At 44.1% G+C, this 18847-nt stretch overlaps 2 protein-coding genes across 4 annotated transcripts; one reads left to right on the forward strand and one right to left on the reverse strand.

The window, feature by feature from the left end:
- Window position 1: 1 nt before the first annotated feature.
- On the forward strand, window positions 2–10371 carry FKBP11 (FKBP prolyl isomerase 11). 3 transcript variants are annotated; one of them, XM_039882154.1, is made up of 6 exons: window positions 2098–7390; window positions 7563–7628; window positions 8007–8094; window positions 8392–8425; window positions 8801–8871; window positions 10131–10371. In XM_039882154.1, the coding sequence occupies exons 1-6, from the start codon at window positions 7262–7264 to the stop codon at window positions 10346–10348; spliced, it is 606 nt and encodes a 201-aa protein (XP_039738088.1). In that variant the 5' UTR covers window positions 2098–7261; the 3' UTR covers window positions 10349–10371. The 3 variants fall into 3 exon arrangements, with proteins under 3 accessions (XP_039738089.1, XP_039738088.1, XP_039738090.1); XM_039882156.1 differs by having other exon boundaries at window positions 2199–2240; window positions 10131–10369; XM_039882155.1 differs by lacking the exon at window positions 8007–8094 and having other exon boundaries at window positions 2–2240; window positions 10131–10369.
- A 380-nt stretch (window positions 10372–10751) lies between these two features.
- Window positions 10752–18584, reverse strand: DRC2 (dynein regulatory complex subunit 2). Its single transcript, XM_039882153.1, has 8 exons — window positions 18263–18584; window positions 17532–17699; window positions 13794–13963; window positions 13147–13285; window positions 12168–12365; window positions 11748–11966; window positions 11237–11389; window positions 10752–11151 (listed from the first exon to the last, which is right to left on the reverse strand). Exons 1-8 carry the CDS (start codon window positions 18392–18394, stop codon window positions 10834–10836), a joined length of 1497 nt encoding a protein of 498 aa, XP_039738087.1. The 5' UTR covers window positions 18395–18584; the 3' UTR covers window positions 10752–10833.
- Window positions 18585–18847: the final 263 nt, after the last annotated feature.

Raw genomic sequence — 18847 nt, forward strand, 5'->3', positions numbered from 1 at the left:
GGGCACCTAAATGAGTTGTGCACCAGAGTGTCATGACTTTGCTCCTCTAGTTCTAAAGGGTTTAACCCTGAACTAAGCTATTTTTATCATCTGTTGGTAGACTTTAGGGTCTTCAGTGGCTAGAGGGCCCTGAACTTTGAGTGCCCCCTACTGCCTCCTTTATCAGATCTCCCCAGCCCTGCGTGTCAGGTGCTTCTTGTTGGAATAGGGTCCCTTCATCCATAGATTGGAGTCCCTTCACCCATTTTGTTCTAGACTTTGGCAGTGAGTAAGCATGTCTAGGTAGTGTAATGATCTTGATCCTCTTTACAACTGATGGACTTGTATCCCCTCTCCTTCAAGCATGTTGTTTCCCATTGTCAGGATGCTGGCCTCATCCAGAGATCCCACAAATATCCTGGGAAAAATACCTTTTCCATAAAGCCTCTATCCTCCCATCTCACTCCCACCACTACTCTCTTCCTCTCCTGCTACTATTGTCTGGCTCCAGGCAAAGGAGGGGATGGTGCTGCCCTTGGGATGAGTGAGGTCTGGGTGAGCCAGGTAGGTCTTCCTGACTCTTTCTTAAGCTGTGGGGACAGAGGTCTTCCCACCCTGATACTATGAGAAAGGGTAGGTATAAGGCATATTATAAGTTTGAGAGCCCTAAGTACTAGTATATCATTTATATTCAGTTACCTCCCCGTTCCCCTTCTAATTTTCCTTCTCAGCCCCTCTCCTTTTATTAAAATAAGCTATTACCCTCAAGGACCAGTGCTTCTTCTCTTAGGAAACCCTTAAACTGCTCCAACCAGACATCCCTTTATCAACTTCATAAACTTTGAACATTACCCACTTACCCCTCAACATCAGATGACACTTTCTTCCTCCTAGGCTCCTCAAAATTCCTGCTTGGTGATTGAGGTTACTGATTAGTTAAAAGCTCCTTTCCCAAGTCCTTCATTTGTATACTAACAGATAGATACCTTCTAGAGCTACAGCCTCTCATAAGAATGATAATGGAGAGGACTTCAGCTTCATGGCAGGTCATTGGGAATCTTTTGACCCCTGAACTGACTGGGGAAAGAGGTTGACCTAGTCCCTTCTGACCTTAAGCACTCCGTTTAGGATGCCAGGAAGGAGGTGGAGGGAGCCCTCTTGTGGCAGTTGCTCAAACATCCAGCTTCTTTTTATGGGACATGGTGGGATGAATGGGGAGACTTAACCTGGAAGGTAAATACTTAGGACAGACAGCAACCGCATATTCTCAGAACATGAATAGCTCTTCAGTCATGACTTGTCAGGGGGCCTGGGCCCAGAATCCACTTCAGAATTATCCGGGCAAGGGAGCTTCCAAAATGAGCTTGGAGAAAACCAGTGGAAGGCCTTAGATTGGTCCAAGTGGGATGGAGGACAAAACCATTCCCTTCATTCCAGAGTATGGGGGCAGTGATGGGAAGAATGAGTGTACATATGTATGAAATTCTCAGATTAGAGGTGTAAGGCCTGAAGGCTCTGGGGAGTCACTGCATTGCTTCCAATTTGAGTGCCTAGATTGGACAGAGCAGAAAAGTGGCAGATATTTATTTAGTACCTATGTTTCTAGACCTGTACTAAGAATGGAGTCAAACCACTGTACTGAGTGGAGGCTTGGGAATCTATTTTTGGGATGCTCTGGAATCCTTTGAGATATCCATAGTGTGCCATGTGGGGTAGTGACAGTTGGGGAAAAACTGTGTAGGGGGTTCCCTTTCTTTTGCTGCTGTTTGGTGCAGAGAGTGGTGTCTTTGGACAGGCAGTCATAATACTAAGAACAGCATCTTTTCCAGTTCTGAAGGATGTGGAGGTAGGAGAGTCAAAGTCCAATTCTCTACTCTCTAACTTGGTAACTGGAGGGATGGTGTATCATACTGGTCACTGGGGAGTGAAAAGATCCAGATGCCTTCCTTCTTCAGGTTTTTCATACTAATTGGGTGTCCTGGCCCTGGTTGCTGTGATGGGTAAGAGTAGGTGACCTGGAGTTCTTGAGCAAAGGGTTAGGTCTGAGGAAACCCGAGCCTTGAATATCACTACTGAAAAAGCATAGTGAAAGTGCGCTACTTCACAATAGGTGTCATGGAGTACAATGCTCAATGAGGAGTTGGCTAGGACAATGCCTGTTAATCCTTCTACTGTAAATAGAAAAATGAAGCCTAAGGCAGTGGTTGGAGGTCTAGAAGTGAAGAACTTGGATCGGGACCATTCACTGTCAAGGCTTGAAGGTGAGTGCTTATGTGTCACTTTGGCTATGGGCTGCAAAAGAGAGTATCTGGGCTCTAGTTTAAAGCAAATCTGGCTTCCAAACTGAATGTGGTGAAGTAGAGAAGACACACAAGCCAGAACTCTGGCTATCTGTTTCCGGAGCTGAACAATTCTATCCATGCACCCTTCCTCCTACCACCCTTCCTCCAAACCAGGTGTTGAGAGAGCTCTCTCTCAGTAGGTCTGGCCAATCCAGACCAGGCAGGAGACTTGAGAATGAACTTGTTCACCTGACACTCCCTCCTGCCCACTTCCCACCCACCTTCCACCTCCACCCTTCCATCCCACAGAATGGAGTACAAAGGTGGGAGGTGCTTAGCTCCAGGCTCTGAACCACAGGGATCTGGATGCTAGCTTCCTTTAGTGTTCTGAATATAAGGAAAGAAGAGTGCTCTCTTGGCTTTAGGTAGTAGGTGATGGGGAATCTGTTTTTGCATTGATAGGATTATACCTCCCTGGCTAGAACAGCCATAGTGGAGAGTCGGGGAGGGAGGTAACACTTCATTCTTGGATGAATGCATAACCATACCTAAAAGAGAAAACTAGTCAGCCAGGTTATGAAAATATGGCATTAGATTTTGATCCCAGATTTGTATATGCTAACTCACAGGCTTTTAACAATCTGTTAAACATTTAAAACATTTAAAAAACAGTTACTTACTATGTGGCACATAATAGGAACTCATCCTTAAATGAATAAACGTCATTGTCCTTAACCAAGGTGGGCATGGTGGGTGCCCCATGAGTTTTGGAAGCTAGGGGCTGTAATAGAATTTCTTCTACTTGCCAACACCTTTAAGGTGTTAAGAGACACCTTTAAGGTGGTCCTCTGATTAACTTGTGCCTCCAGTCAGGGGTGTGCCAGTCTCTGCCTTTCCCAGAACCATCTCACCTTCCTCTGCCCTTCAGTTTCCTCCTAACCAACGAAGGACAAAGCGCCTTTCTCCCTGGTCCTTCCTGGGTCCAAGTGGGCTTGTGCTGCCCCCTGTAGGTAATATTGTCTTCTTGGTTTTGCCCTTTCATCCCCACTACCACCCTCTTCACTTTACCCCACCTTCTTCCTCCCCATGACATTTCCAAACAAAGCCTCAGACCTGGACAGTAGTCTTCCACACCTTCATTACAGCATTTCAATCAGGTGATGCATCAGTACAGTACTCACTGTCAGCCCCTTGCTCAGAAACTTTCAGTGGGTTCCTACTGTCGCAGTCTGACATTAAAGGATCTCCCCAACCAGCCCTTTCTTCCCTTCCCAACTACTCTCTACTCTCCTGGTTAAATTCCAAACTAGTCCATTAATTTTCCCCAAATATCTGGCCCTCTGCCTTTATCCCCTTTCTCGCTCAAAAAACAAAAACAAAAACAAAAAAACCCACCACTTTTAAGTTCTACAAAGCTGCCTGTGACCTCTCTAATCACAATGACTTTTTCTCCCAGTCTGGCCTCTTTAGCTCTGTTAACTCATTCAGCACCTCCCACATGTTCCATTGTATTGCTATACAGTCATGTGCCACCTAATAGGCTATATGGTACAGCCTGTTGCTTCTAGGCTACAAGCCTGTACAGCATGTTACTGCACAAAACAGCACGAGATTAAGTCAACAGAAAAATCAATCAAGAGACAATGAACAGACGTATGAGGCTGCTGCTGGCATAACAGCAAACTCTTACAAGTAGAGCACACTCTAAAATGATAAAAATATAGTATAGTAGACAAACCAGTAACAGTCATTTATTATTATTAAGTATTATGTACTGTACATAATTGTATGTGTTATGCTTTTATGTGGCTGGCAATGCAGTTCATTTATGCCAGCATCACCACAAACATGAGTAATGCATTGGGCTATAATGTTGGGACAGCTATGACATCTATGACATCACTCGGCAACAGGAATTTTTCAGCTCTATTTCAGTCTTATGGGACCACCATTTTATATGTGGTCTGTTCTTGACTGAAACATCATGTGGCACAGGACTATATATCATGTTCATTCATTTATGATTTAATTTTAAAGCGATTTTTGTAACCAAAGTAATTTTTATTGTAAAAGATCCAAACAAGACAAATTTACAAAGCAACTTGTGGAACCTGTTCCCCTCTATTCTCCCATTCACAAAGGTAATCACCCTCGGCTATTTGGTGTGCATCCTTCTAATTCCTTTTCTAAACACAGTACACACATTTGGAGAGAGATTAAAATATAAAGGGGCTCATCACATCTAGCTTTTTTTTTGGTTGCTCTTAAAATATATAATTTGTCTTAGAGATTTTTCATATTAGTAATAGATCTCCCTTTTCAATGGTTTCTTGGTATTGCATGGTATATTTATTCAAAATAAAACATTTGTCTAGAATCTGTTACATGGAAGGTATTGTGCAGCTAGTACCTTATCATTGCCATCAGTGAGCTGGCTCTTTGAGGAAATGGGTAGAGAGGAGTGGGAACATACATAAATAACTGCAACACAAGGAAAAAGATAATAATGTCCCCGAGTGTATGCCTGAAGTTCAGAAATAAGGGAAGTCACTTCTAGCTCACAGAGTCAGTGATATTTGAGCTTGACCTAGAAGGAGCTTGATGGGTGGAGGAATAGCATGAGCCTGGGCAAAGATGAAAACACATGAGGCAGGTTCATCTAATGCCAGACCACATAGTCCATGAGGAGGAAGGATCAATTCATAAACATTTATTGAGCATCTATGTCGTATACCATACTAGGCACTGAGAATATAGAAACGAGAAAGATGAGGTTCTTGTCTTTAAAAGGTTTTCATTTAATATTGTTGAATGGAATAAAAGCCAAGTTTAGAAAGGCAGATCAGGACCAGATGATGAAAACTTTCAATTGGCATGTCAGGGAGTCTGAATTTTATTTGCTGGACTATGTGGAGCCAAGGCAGGCTTTTTAGTAGGTAGATGACATGACAAGTTGAGCAGATGCAGCAATGTACAGAATGGGCTAAAATAGGAGGAGGCTGGGGATGAGGAGTTTGTTACCTTTTTTTTCCTTCTTCCTTTCCTCTTCCATCTCCCCCTTCCCCCCTTTTCTTTTAACAAGATAGGAGTTAATTTCTACTTTAATTAGAAGGTATCTGGTGGTAGGCAGTCCAGGACTAATATGGCGGCTCTACAGTTATCAGGACTTTGGCTTTGATCTTTGCACTTCACCATCCTGGCACTTGACCTCCATCCTCATGGTCACCTGATGGTCTACTATGTCTGCTGGAGCATAAATCAATCTCATCTACATTCGAGGCAGCAGAAAGGAGATTAGGGAAAGTGGGAGGAGCACATAATGACACACTTATTAGCTAAATTAACTCCCTTTAAGGAGCCTTCCTGGAAGTCTGAGAATATTTCCAATACTTCTGTTTATCTCTTATTGGCCAAAACTTAGTCAATGGCCTTATTCAGCTTTAAGAGAGACTTGGAAGTAGATTTTGTTTATTTTTAAAAGTTTTTCCCTTTTTAAAAAAATTGAGGTATATGCATGCAGTGCAATGTAAAGATTTTAAGCATAGTTTGATCAAAGTTCTGACAAATGCCTATACCCATGTAACCCATATCCCTTTCAAGATATTGAGCATTCCATCACCCCCAGAAATTCCCTCCTGTTGAGGGGGCTTTTTTTTTTTTTTAATAACCTAAAAGAGTTAATGAGGGCTTAATTAGGGTGGCAGCCGTGAGAATGGAAAGAAAGATCTGGAGAGGCTGTGGAGGGGGAATCCAAAGGAGACTTTTTGGATGTGGAAGATGAGTTGGGCTTGAATGCTGATAGCAGAGCCACTAACAAACAGGAAGTTGGGAGTGAAGTCTAGATTATTGCAGATGAGAGGAAAGGAGAGAGAGGAATGAGTACAGTATTGGGTGTGTTGATTTGAGGTGCTGGTCAAACATCCAGGTGGAGATACCCAGTAGGCAGTTCTGTTTAAAGCCTGGGAGGGCAGTCAGAGCTCAGTGGCTTCAAATACCAGAGAGATGCTAAGGGAGGACAAGGGACCAAGAAGTGACCAGGAATTTGGTGACTGTGAGCTTCCTGATGACTTTTAAAGGAGCAAAGTCCAGATGCCAACGCCTGAGTGGGCAGTGAGGATTTAAATCATGCAGAAAGGGAACTGGTAGAGTAATGTGAAATAATTTTGTAATGTTTTAAAAAACCGATGTCCTTATACAAACATTAAAGGGTTATATGTAGCTGCCCTTCACAGAGGTTTTTTGATGAAAAGAGAAAGAAAATGGTAGTGTCAGGAAAAGATCAGGGATTAACCCTGTCCTTACAGGGAAATAGCCCTTTGTACTTTCCAGTTAGCTTTTAAAGAACAGGGGGATGGGACAGCTCCCTTCCTCCTTTTGGATATATGACCTCCAGATATTCAAGCTGAAGGAGTAGAGGTGGGAGAGGGATGCTGCCTTTGGCAGCTGCTGGGGTGGGATGGGCCAGCCAGACACTGCCAGGATAGATGTGAGGAGACGTGTATCTTTGAGGCAAGAGCAGAGAGCAAAAACTGGACTCTGGCAGTGCTGGGTTTGAATCCTGTACCTGTCACTACCCAGCTAGATGATCGGCAAGTTTTTTAACCTGAGTATCCAATTCCTCATCTGTAAAATGGAAACATACCTTTCAGGGTGGTTTTGAGGATTACAAAGTTCCTGTCACACAGTAGGTAATCAGTCATAAATGGGTGCTATTATGTGACCCAACTTTTCGCTGTGGGACAGAACGGCTAACGGACGACAGGCGAATCAGAATCTGCTGCCTCCCAGTTTTAAAGGGTAGGAAGGGCTGCCTGCGGCCTCCTCCCTCCGGGAGGTGGGGACAAGGTGGAGGAGGGGCTGCAGGAGGAGGAGCTGGTGTGTGGCGACCCCGCCCCCTACCGTCCAGTCCTGTCTGGCCTGGGCGCTGAGGGAAACGCTGCCCTAGCCACTGCCACCGAGCAGCCTGACCTGGTGCCCTGCGTCCTGTCCCGTGTCTAGTCATGACCCTGCACCCGTCACTACTCCCACTCTGTCTGGTGGTGCTGCTGCTGCTCAGTGGGATGGTGTGCCGGGATGAGACTGGGTTCGAAACTGAAAGTCCTGTCCGGACCCTCCAAGTGGAGACCCTGGTGAGGAGATTGTCCCGGTCCGTGGGGGCCGGGCCTTGTACGGGAATACGGGTCTAAACGAACCTGCGAACAGACCGGAGAGGAAATGCGAGAACAGTTAGGAGGCGCTGGGTCTAGGGGCAAGAACGGAATCTTTGGAGGATTCTCCATGACTCCTGTAGTCCCATCATAGGTGGAGCCCCCCGAACCGTGTGCGGAGCCCGCTGCTCTTGGAGACACACTTCATATACACTACACGGTGAGGGGTCTGGGGGCCGGGGTGGAACCTGGGAGGGGGCGGTGCTCTGAGGAAACACGTCAGCTTTGGCTTGGCTTGGCCACGTGGCAAGCAGTTCGGGAGTAACTCCAAGCTCTGGGGTCTTCCAGCACGTGGCAGGGAGTGCGGGGGGAGGGACAGATGCTCCTCTTTGTCTATTTTCCCTCCCAGCTTTTCCTCCAGTTCCTTTTGGGCAATGAGAAGTGCCAGCCCTTTGGGGCTTCCTGTTCCTTTCTGTCCTGAGGGGCGTGCTAGGCAGCAGCTGCTAGGGGTTTGCCCCGCCCAGCGGCCCAGGTGCGTGTAGCTCCAACTGGGAGGGAGAGGTACTAGGTGGGCACTCTGGATGCTCTCTCCCCCCAGGGCAGCTTGGTAGATGGACGCATTATTGACACTTCCTTAACCAGAGACCCTCTGGTTATAGAACTTGGCCAAAAGCAGGTGATCCCAGGTATGTGACATATACCTCCCTTTCCTTTGCTTTCCAACACAAATGCTTTCTTAGCCTCTTCAAACCCTAAGGTACCTTGGAAATGACCCTGGGAATTAGTAAGACCCCAGGTCTCTACCAGCTCTCCTGAGATTCAAACCCCACTTTTTATACTCCCCTCGTTCTATACCCTGCTGGAAGCCAGAGATTTGAGAGGTGGGGAGCTCAGCTAAGGGTCAAGAGGGAGCCTTTGCTCTCCTCTCCTGGGATTTGGAGAATGTAGGTAGCTTCCTGTTCAGTTGTGTCTTCTTCCTCAAGGTCTGGAGCAGAGCCTTCTAGACATGTGTGTGGGGTGAGTATCTGGGTAGGGGTGGGCTTGGGTACCCCCTTTGCATGGGTAGAGAGGCTTTCTCTGCTATCCCTGCTCCTAGAGGAGACAGGAGAACATGGATAAAGGGCTCTGGCTTTGCTCTAGGCCAGTCTGGGTCATTGGGACCCTGAGAGGGTATCCAAAGCCTCTACACCTCTCTTGCTGTGGGTTTTGTTGGAGGAGTTGAGGCACATGGGGGGATGGATAACTTTGCTGGTCAACCTGTTAGGTGTCAGATGGGAAAGTCATGTTTGGGTGTGAATATCCAGAGGGTTTTGCTGGTGGGGCTTCAGATGACCTGAGGCTACTGGCCCACCTGATCCCACCTCTGGCTGTGACTTACATTCTTTCCCTCAGAGAGAAGCGAAGGGCAGTCATTCCATCTCATTTGGCCTATGGAAAACGGGGATTTCCACCATCTATCCCAGGTAATCTGACTAGACCTCTCTCTCAGACCATCAGAATACCCAGTCTATAAGGGCTATAGGGAGCTACACTTAAGTTTGCTGGAAAGAACAGGAGTGGGTGGGGCCTCCTCCTTCTGCAGGGCCACTTTTTTCCTCTTTAGATTACCACAGGGTCTAGAGAACCTGTTAAGGCCACCTGGTTTGCCCTGTTAGCCAGCAGCTTTTTAGGGAGAAGAGAGCTGCCTCTGCCACATGGGTCTGCCACCTTTGCCACCCTTCCCAGAACTTTGACTTCTTTCCTGCCTTCTCCATATAATTCCAAACTATGTCATTTGTGCAGTTGGCATGGCTTCTCACCATACTTCCACCCTTCCTTTCACCCTTCCTTTCTATTCCTTCACCAGGGAATAGATAGTAGAAATGATCACAGTCAAGTAATTCAAAACAAAATGAAACAAGAAAACAGCTTTTAAAAGCTAAGCCCACCCCATAACTTTAAAAGCTCTCACAGGTCACTGCTGATATTCTACACTTGAAGGCCTGAGACTGGACAGATTCCCCAAGATTTGTATCTCTCGCTTTTGATTATAACATGTTCTCGTAACTAAAATGTGTTGTATTTCAGAGATTAGGGTAAAAGTTTTCATCTCAGTTCCAGCTTAGAGGGAGACATGGAAAGAGGGTAGGGGGACTAATAAGAAACAAACTCTTAACCCAAAGCTCTATTACCTCCCGCTTTCTAATGCTGCTGCTTTCTGCATCTCTCTCCCCACCTCCACTCATTTCTCCACCCCTTATTTCATAAGACATATCCTTCTTTTCCAGCTATTAATATTGAAACACCTATCTTTTCTAATAATCACATTGACTGTGCTCATTGGTTGGTGGAATTTTCAAGAGTCTAGTTTAAATCCTATTAGTTTCAGCCCGCAAAGATTGTATCCGTGTGGCAATTTGGAGTACAGTTAGTATCAAGGTTTCTCTCACTTATAAATGGAGAACAGTACATATATTTCAGATCCACAGAAAGTTTGCCTGTGCTATCAAACACCTGTCATGGATCACAAGCCACACTTGTATATTTGGGGTAAAGATGACTGTCACTAGACTCTGCTCATAACCCATCTCTGCCTTTGTCTAAGGGAACTCAACCCCACATTTAAATCTTGCCAGCTTCATAGTTCTTGCTCTGGTGTGGACTGCCCTCCCTGTTTTTATTCAGATTCAGTCCTGGGTAAACTGCACAGAGATTCTAACCCTCACCTCTTCTTTGCCTTCAGCGGATGCAGTGCTGCAGTTTGATGTGGAGCTGATTGCACTGATCCGAGCCAACTACTGGCAAAAGCTGGTTAAGGGCATTTTGCCACTGGTAGGCATGGCCATGGTGCCAGCCCTCCTGAGCCTCATTGGTTATCACCTATACAAAAAAGCCAACAGACCTAAAGTCTCCAAAAAGAAGCTCAAGGAAGAGAAACGAAACAAGAGCAAAAAGAAATAAAAAATAATAATTTTTAAAAACCTCTTTGCATTCTTCATCTGGTACTTTCTGAAGCTACTTTTGCAAGTGGGAATGAGGTAAAGGGCTAGAGAAAAGACATTCTGAATTGGATCTTGCCTGGCATGGGGGTGTTGGAGACTTAGAACAACTCTTCCTCTGGCCTCCTCTTCCTGTCCTAAATTACCCCAAGGACCTGGTCTTGAATCTTCCCCTGGATCTCTAGGTCTTAAAGGTATGGGTTTTGGCTCCGATGGTGCCCTGACCTCAGGAACAATGCTTCATTGAGAAATAAGCCTCCAGATAGTTGCCTAGCTATTCTTTCCACTCCCTGGGGCCACTATATTCCTAGTGTCCTCAAAGTAGACTGTTCTGTCCCATATGGCAAAGATATAAGGAGCTCATGAACTCTGTGGGAATTTTTAATAGCGAAGTCCTCAGGTCTCTTGAAAAATTCTCTGGGGGTTGAAGAGATTTTTTGGCTTGTATCACAGGATGTGGGAGATCACGTGGGCTGCTTCAATGATGTTGTAAGTAGTTGGAGGTTTTTTGTCACCTGGCTGGGTTGTGGGTATGGACAAGGGCTGGGGTAAGTTGCTTCGATGGTTGACGACGAAAAGTGGGTTGAGCTGGCTCAGCACTTCATCACTCACTGAGATGCCATCCAAGTACTGCTTGAGCATCTCCCGCAGCTTCCTGTTGATTTCTAACAACTGGGCACGTCTGTGTTCGAGGCTCAGTTGCTCCAGTTTCACTTTGTTGTACCTTTTCCAGAAATTCTCTAACCCTATGTAGTCTGCTATCACCTGGGAGTTGAGTAAAGGGAGAAGGTGTGTGGTGGGGCCCATTAGCGAATACAGCCCAGTGCCCCATCATCCCCAGGAACTTTACCTTTGCCAGCTCCTCAGTAAACTCTTCTGGGTTAATTTCCTCTATTTCCTCCTGCTCCTCGGGAGTCAATGTTGACGAATAAAAAGGCAGCACTTTTTCTTCCTCTGTTTCAAATTTCCTACATATTTCAGCAAGTTTAAGGATCTTTTCACCCTATTGGAAACAGGAAGAGACCTTTCATTAGAAAAGGGGGTAAGGAAGAGGAATAGCAGAGTTGGCTTCCCTGCTTAAACCAAAGAAGCTACTGGTGGGAGACAGAAGTAATATATATCTAACACAGAGTGCTTACTGTGTACCAAACACTATTGCAAGTACTTTATAGTCTTATACAATTCATTCAATATTAATTCATTTAAAATGTGAGAGGGCAGGGAACACGAAATAAAGTATTCCATGTGTCCACCCAGGCAGGAAGCAGGAGGAAGCCTCTTTTATTGATCTCAAAGCCCTTTCACTTCACAGGGAGCCAGGTTCCTTGGCTTTGTTTGGACCACCCTCTCCCCTTTGTTACCTTATCAACAATCTTTCTCAAGGCTTTGATGGTGGCATTACTTTCCAGGGTGAGTTTGACTAAGTTCTCCTGTGATATTTCCCGGGCCTGAGTCCTTTGGGCCTTAAGTTTTCGCAGTTGTACGTGGACCAACTCCTTGTCATCACGAATATACTGGTTCTGTTCTTCACTCTCACGGCTATGCACCATGATCTTGCCTTTTAAAATAATTATAGAATCCTGGAGAAACAGAGTAGATTAGAGGAAACAGTTGACAAACTGAGGGTCTTCAGTGAGAGGTAAAAGGACTGTCTGGATACTGAAACCAAAGCATATCATCTTTCCCCAATCAGTCATGAGGCCCAGTGGAAATTGGGGGAAGATGAACAGGGGATAATTGAGCAGTTAAAGCAATGAATATTTCTGGTTGGCTGCACTAACCTGTAGTCTCTGTATTTTTTTCATCTGTGCTTCAATCTCTTTGGAACTCTTCTCGTCCTTCACCTTCAGGGTCTCAAAGGCAACCTTTCGATCCTCTGTGGCATCAGTGTAATTCTTGAGTGCATCCTGGAACCTTCTCCATAGGTCTTCTACTACATTCTCCAGTTGCAGCCTTAGAAAGTGCTTCTCTTCTAAATTCTAGGAAGTGGCTCCAAAATAACCAGCATTTAGAATTACCCTATTAGTGCCCTTTCACTATCACCAGCAACCTCACCCTCTTGCATTGTTTATATGCACGGGTCACCAATGAAAATCCCTACAAAGACCAGGCAAATGATATAAATAAGTGCTGTGGGGTAGATGGGGCCTGTGGTGAACCAGAGAAAAAATGTTCTCTGGAAGCGGGCAAGCGGGGAAGAAACAGCTGCTCGATTCTACATGAATGCCATCATTTGGAAATACAGCCCAGTATTACCAGATCTCTAAATTTTTCAAGGGAAGCTGAAAATTTGGATTTTTACAAAACACTATGGGGCAAAATAAAAAAACAAGGAACCTTCTATTCAAACCTAGGTTTGCAGGCTGGCTAAGTTTGCAGCCTCTAGGATGTTGGAAAGCACGTTGGGCCAAGGGGCAGGAGACTGGATTCTCCTTCTGGCTGTTCCACAGCCAGCGGCATGACTTTGATGGGTCATTTTACTTTGGGGGGCCTCAGAGTCTTAATTTATAAATCATAGGTGAAGTCAGATGATCTCCTTGTTGCTGTTTTTACCTCTAAAATGCATTTCCTTGACATTTCAGAAGGGGCCTCCCTCCTGACCAATTTCACAAAAGTACATAAGGTAGTAGGGGTACCTACAATGGCAACAGACATTTTATTGATTACGTTGGTTAAGGGGATCTCTTCTAGCTCTACTGGCCTTGAGCATTTTTCTCTCACTTCTCTCCCAGTTCTTGCCTATCTACTCTCCCTCTGTACCTTGTTTTTGAGATCATCCCACATGCTCTGGAACTCCAGCTTGCTTTCATACTCAGAATCTATATAGTTCTGCTCCATGGCCATGAAAACATCTTGTAGGTAGTGAATCTCTTTTTCATGTTGGTCAATAATTGTCTTCCTATAGGAGATAAGGCATTGTCTCTGCTCTGAGGGATAAAGCATATGGACCAATAATGACAATTCAAAGCAATACGTAAAAAAACTACACAAATGGTACGAACTCTTACGTACTGAAGGAGAACAAAGGGAGGGCAGGTTCTATTCTTTTTAGAGCCAAAAAGAATGAATAAGATTATTTTATTTCAATTTTTAAATAGGTAATATATTCATATGATATAAATATCACAAAGTACAAAGGATTACAGTGAGAAGTCTCCTTCCCATTCCTGTCCCCTGTCATATAGATAGGATTTTGATAGTTCAAAGTAGGTGGTGAGGGTGTTATAGATAGGGACCTGGCTTGGGCAAAGGGAGGCTAAGGACACAAGCTTAAACCTGAATTAGTTTAAAGGAACTCAAGACCTTTTCTACTGGAGGTCATGTCATAATCATGGTGGGGTGCTCCAGGGTGCTGGGCACCCGCTTACAGACACTCTGGAAACTCCCCTGGACTCAAATCCCCATACCTTTCTATCTCAAACTCTTTGGTTAGGGCCTCCAGCTCCCTGTTGTAACTTTCCTCTAGGAGGTTGAGTCGGCATCTCTGCAGGGCCAACAGCTGGTCAACGTTGTGCAAGTGGCTGCGCAGGGCATGAGCATACTGTTCCTCAGCTTCTGACAGGTCCTTAGCTAAAGACTGGGTAGGAAACAGAGAGTTACCATTTTGGCTGGATGGCTTCTCTGTGAGAAAATAAAAATGTATTCAGTTGGCTAGCTGGATGATATGAATGACATTTTCCCTTAGTTCCTAATGCCAATTCTTTGGCTCTACGAGTACTGGTTCTCTCACTCTTGAATGTAAAGTAAGAGTGACATCAGGGAACCTCAGGTAGCCAGCCAGTGTCCTAGGGACAACAAACATTTACAGTGATTGGGCTATACCACTAAAAGGAGCCACGGTTTCTTGGAGAAATGGTTGCTTTGAGGTCTGAGGTAAAAATAAACAAGTTAAACCTAGGGTATCTTGTCAGGCAAGAGAAGGAATCGAGCATTTATCTTTATAGATATATAAGAATATATAAACTGTACCTTTCTTATATAAACTGTACCTTTGGGTAATTGAATGATAAATGACGGGGAGTATCACTTTAAAGAAGTATTCAAGCTAATAAAAAAATGAATGATAACATTAGAAAATCGGCATTTTGTAATCTCCAATGAATTAACAGATAATCAATAGTTGCTAATAGCACAAAAAGAGATAATGGAAGAACACAATACCTCCAAGTTTTAGATCCAATAACCAAGATACAGGAAATACAGAGGACAAAGTAACATGTTAAACTACAATACCGAATACTATGCAGTTGTAAAAAGACAAAATAAGAAGCTCTTTATGGGCTAACATAGAATAATCTCCAGGCATATTATTAAGAGAAAAAGGCAAGGGGCAGAACAATATGTAATACTACCATTTGTGTAAAAAAAAGTTTTACTCATGAAACTAAAATTATCGGGAGAGGCACTGGGTGGCTGGAAGGCACCAGTGGGAGGGGACTTTTCTCTATATAATTTTTTATCTTTTGAATTTTAAATAATATGAATGTATTACCTATTTTTAAAAAGTGAAATTAAAGTAAATAAAACAAAAAGCATTTACTGAGTTTCCATACGACCCAGACACCTTGAGTCCACTCACTGTAAACTACCACAACCTCTGCAGAGTTAGCTTTTACCTGATATGTTTCTCATGAAAAAGGATCTTAGGAAATATGTTCTGATAATGGAAGGCTATTCACTCACCCAACAAATGTTTACTAAACCTGTTATGTACCAGCACTGTGCTGGATGCTGAAGATCCAGAGATTGAAAGACATGCTCACTGCCCTCAAAGGAGTTTGCAGTCTTGCAGCAGAAAAAGAGTTATATAAACAGAACATCACATTATGACGTGGAACTTGTTATGAGGTTAATGATTTACCAGTGACAACGAGATATAAAGGACTGAGTGCTTACATATAACTAAGAACACTGGGGAAGGCTTCACAGAAGAGATGTCATTTGTATCCCTCTTCAGGATACAAGAATTTGCCAGGAAGACTGGGGAGATGAGGAAATGAAAATGCTAGATAGAGGGAACAGAATATGCAAAGGCACAGGTAAGGAACAAGGCTGGCTGTATGAAAAGTACAGGTAGAGGCCAGATTGAAGGGCTTTGGTGTTCTTTCCATGGAGTTTGGATTTTTCCTGCAGAAGAGGGAAGCCACTAAGTTGCTATATAGGCAGTGGAATAACAGGATAAGATTTTTGTTTTAGACAGTCATCTGGAGGTAGTTGGGCATGAAGGCTGGAATATAGGAGATTATTGCAATAGCCCATATGATAGATAATGCCCAGGACTCAACTACAGCAGGACATTGGAAAAAGAGAGCAGGGTATGGCTTTGAAAAATACTTAAGCAGAAGATTTATACAAGACCTAGTAAGGGAAGTCATGGATGGAGGCAAAACCTAGGATGATCCCCAGATTTCTGGATTGGGTGATTTCGTGAATGGCACCAGCCACCCAAATAGCACAAGGAAGACCAGATCAGGAGTGGGGGATTGGGGTTGGCTAAGGAAGGGGAAGCCCATGAGTTTAGTTGTGAGGAAAGTACAACAGCCAGGAACAGATATCTAAGAAGCTTGAATATATGGATTTGGAAATCAAGAGAAAAATCCAGGCTGGTGTTACACACCCAGGAGTCATCAATATATGTGGTATTTAAAGCCAGGGTAATGAGTAAGATGGTCTAGAGTGCTTGACGCCAGGTTACATGATGAGATGGTCAGACTGGGAAGTGCTAAAGTTCAAGGGGATGGAGGGAGGAAGATGAACTCACAATGGGGACTGGATGTATATATCCCAGAGGCAGGAGAAAAGCCAGGAAAGAATGCTGCCATGGAAACCAAAGGAGTTTCAAAAAAGAGAGCTTGACCAAGAGTGTCAGTGTCATAGAGAAATCAGGTAAGGTGATGACTAAATGATGAAAAGTATCCATGATTCGGGCCTGTTGATCTTTACAAGAGCAGTTTCCTAGAGAAGGGTAGAAATCAGATGTGGATAAATGGGAAGTGAAGTGGAGATAGCAAGTGAGAATCACTAACATTTGCACATTTAACGTGTAATTTGGGTTGTTCAGGAATGACCCTGAAGGTGCTTAATAGCAATGTATGATTTACTTAAGGTAGGGAATATAATCATTAGCGGCAAAGCTATTGTGTAGAAAGAAGCTAATTGATTCAAGGGTGAGCCTGGTCACTGCTAAGCATCCTTAAATGAACACTGCTGATTCTCTTTCTCAGCAAGTACTTAATAATTCCAAATAAGTATCTGAAGATATCATTTAAAAAGCCATATGGTATAACTAGTGGAGTGAGGAATTCTAAGATATAATGGTTTTGCACATTTGGGACTTGTACTATCACTTGAAGCTGCCCAAGTTCTGTTGAAAAATTTTCCCCAGGGGTTAGGCTGTAAAGAAGAGATGTGTGTTTTTTTAGAGGGGGAATGCCAGTTGACAATGTATATTTTGCTGGTATTGTGGGGTTTTTTTGCTTTAAGAAAGAGAAGGCTAAGGAGAAGGAGTAAGTAAACGGAGGTTAAAAACAGAATGAAAGAAGAGATACAGCAAAATTCCTTAGGAAAAAAGATAGTATGGACTCAAGAACTTCCCAAGAGCATAAGAATGGCTGATTGAATTGCTTAGAGATCCAGAACTGCTCTTACCCATGGAGATCTTCTCCACCTTATCCAGGGCCACTGAAGTTGAATCAGAGGCCAAACAAAATTTGGTTGAATAAAACACTGGGGTAAGAATCAAGAAACCCATACTCTAGTCCCAGCTCTCTCACTGACTAGCTGTGTGACCTTAGGAAAACTGGTTTCTCCCTCTGGAATGAATCTTCTCACACTGAAATAAAGATATGGCACTAAGTTCAAGTCTTTGGGTGATGTCTACTGAGCCTTATAACTCTAATATTGTATAGTACTAGTTTGGGGCAGTAGACAGCTAAGAATGACTCCTCTAAGAGAGAGAGATGACAGCCCAATATTCTATTTTTCACTTCATTGAAAACTGGTATTACCAATAGCTTGTCTTTGTCACAGCCTGCTTCTTGCGAGTGATTTAAGATTAAGTAATTAATTAATTTTCTAGGCTCATTTTATGAAAAGAAGAGATCAAGGCAGTCATATTCAAGTGTTTCCTTGGGAAGAACACCTACCTTGATGACACTGTTCTTACAGTCCACCACTCGTTCAAATGTTTGGCTGAGGATCTCAATGTCTTTATGAAGCTCTCTGGTCTTGATTTCTCGAAGTACAGTTCTCCACTGTGTGTTAATCTTATTAAGGTTCAGAGCACTATTGTGTTCCTCCTTGGCCAGCTTGTCCTGTGTGAAGGAATAAATACACCCCCAGGAGGTAAGGGCCAAAAGCCGGATACAGTACAACAAGATCACAGTTAGTCAACTGACACCTTACTCTTTGTCTTTTCTAAGAAACCAAAGTGCCCCATGGCCAACACTCAGGGAGTTCCTGTTCTTGTTTTGGGAGCATCTCAAGTAAGACAGAAACAGCCCAATGCCATTTTAAGGAGGGCATGAATTTCCTTCAAAGGAGACATCAGAGCAGGATGCTATTTGTAATGATTCATCTTCAGGGGAATGTCAGAATTTCAAAAAGCTGGAACAGCTGATAGCACCTACTGTCCCAATTCTGGGGCTCAGTTGTGACTGCCAAGCTCTATACTACTGATCCCCCTCCATGCTTCACAGAGAACTGCCCTTCCTCCCAAACAATTCTGCCCAAAACCTAAGTATATTTTGGTCTCAAGATTTCTGGAGGAGGTGAGACCAGCATGAAAATGAGGATGCCACAATGACAGGGTCAAGGCAACAGGGCCAGCACACGGGGTGGGTGGGGTTGGGCAGGGAGTAATGCAGAAAGCCATCACCTTCAAGAACTGGCTCAGGAGCCTCTCCTTCTTCTTGGCCATCTCCTCCTCTGCCAGCATCTTCTGCTGAAAGAGAAGCAGCTGCTCCTCATCGGACAGGGTCGCCTTGGCCTTTTTCCCTTTCTTAGGCATAGCTGGGTATGGGATCTGGGTAAGGATCCTCGGTCCGCTACAGCCAGCGCTAGAGGGGGTAAGAGGAAAACGCCCCAGAAAGAGGCCTTCTGGAACTGCCCCTGGACGGTAGTGGGACCTTAGATATCAGTCTTGAGGCAAGACAGAGCCTGCGATAGCGGGGAGGCAGGGCTCTCAAGCCGAAAGACGCATTTTCGTCTCCTAGCAACGGGACCTCGCTAAGATGGCGCTGTGAGAGGTTCAGGGGAGAGGCTCTGGCTTGGAGCGTCCTCTTCCTACTGGAGGACTGTAGTCAGTATTTTTCGTTTGTTTTGTTTTTTTTTTTTTTTTTTGAGAGGGTTGTTTTACCTCTCATCCCTAGCCTCCTAACTGTACCTTTTAAAACTCTGTTTTGTTTGTTTTTCATAGAATGGCCATATAACAAAATACAGGTAATAACAAATTTTGGAGAGA

This window comes from Pteropus medius, unplaced genomic scaffold (genome assembly GCF_902729225.1).
Source record: "Pteropus medius unplaced genomic scaffold, Ma_sr-lr_union100, whole genome shotgun sequence".
Taxonomy (NCBI): Eukaryota; Metazoa; Chordata; class Mammalia; order Chiroptera; family Pteropodidae; genus Pteropus; species Pteropus medius.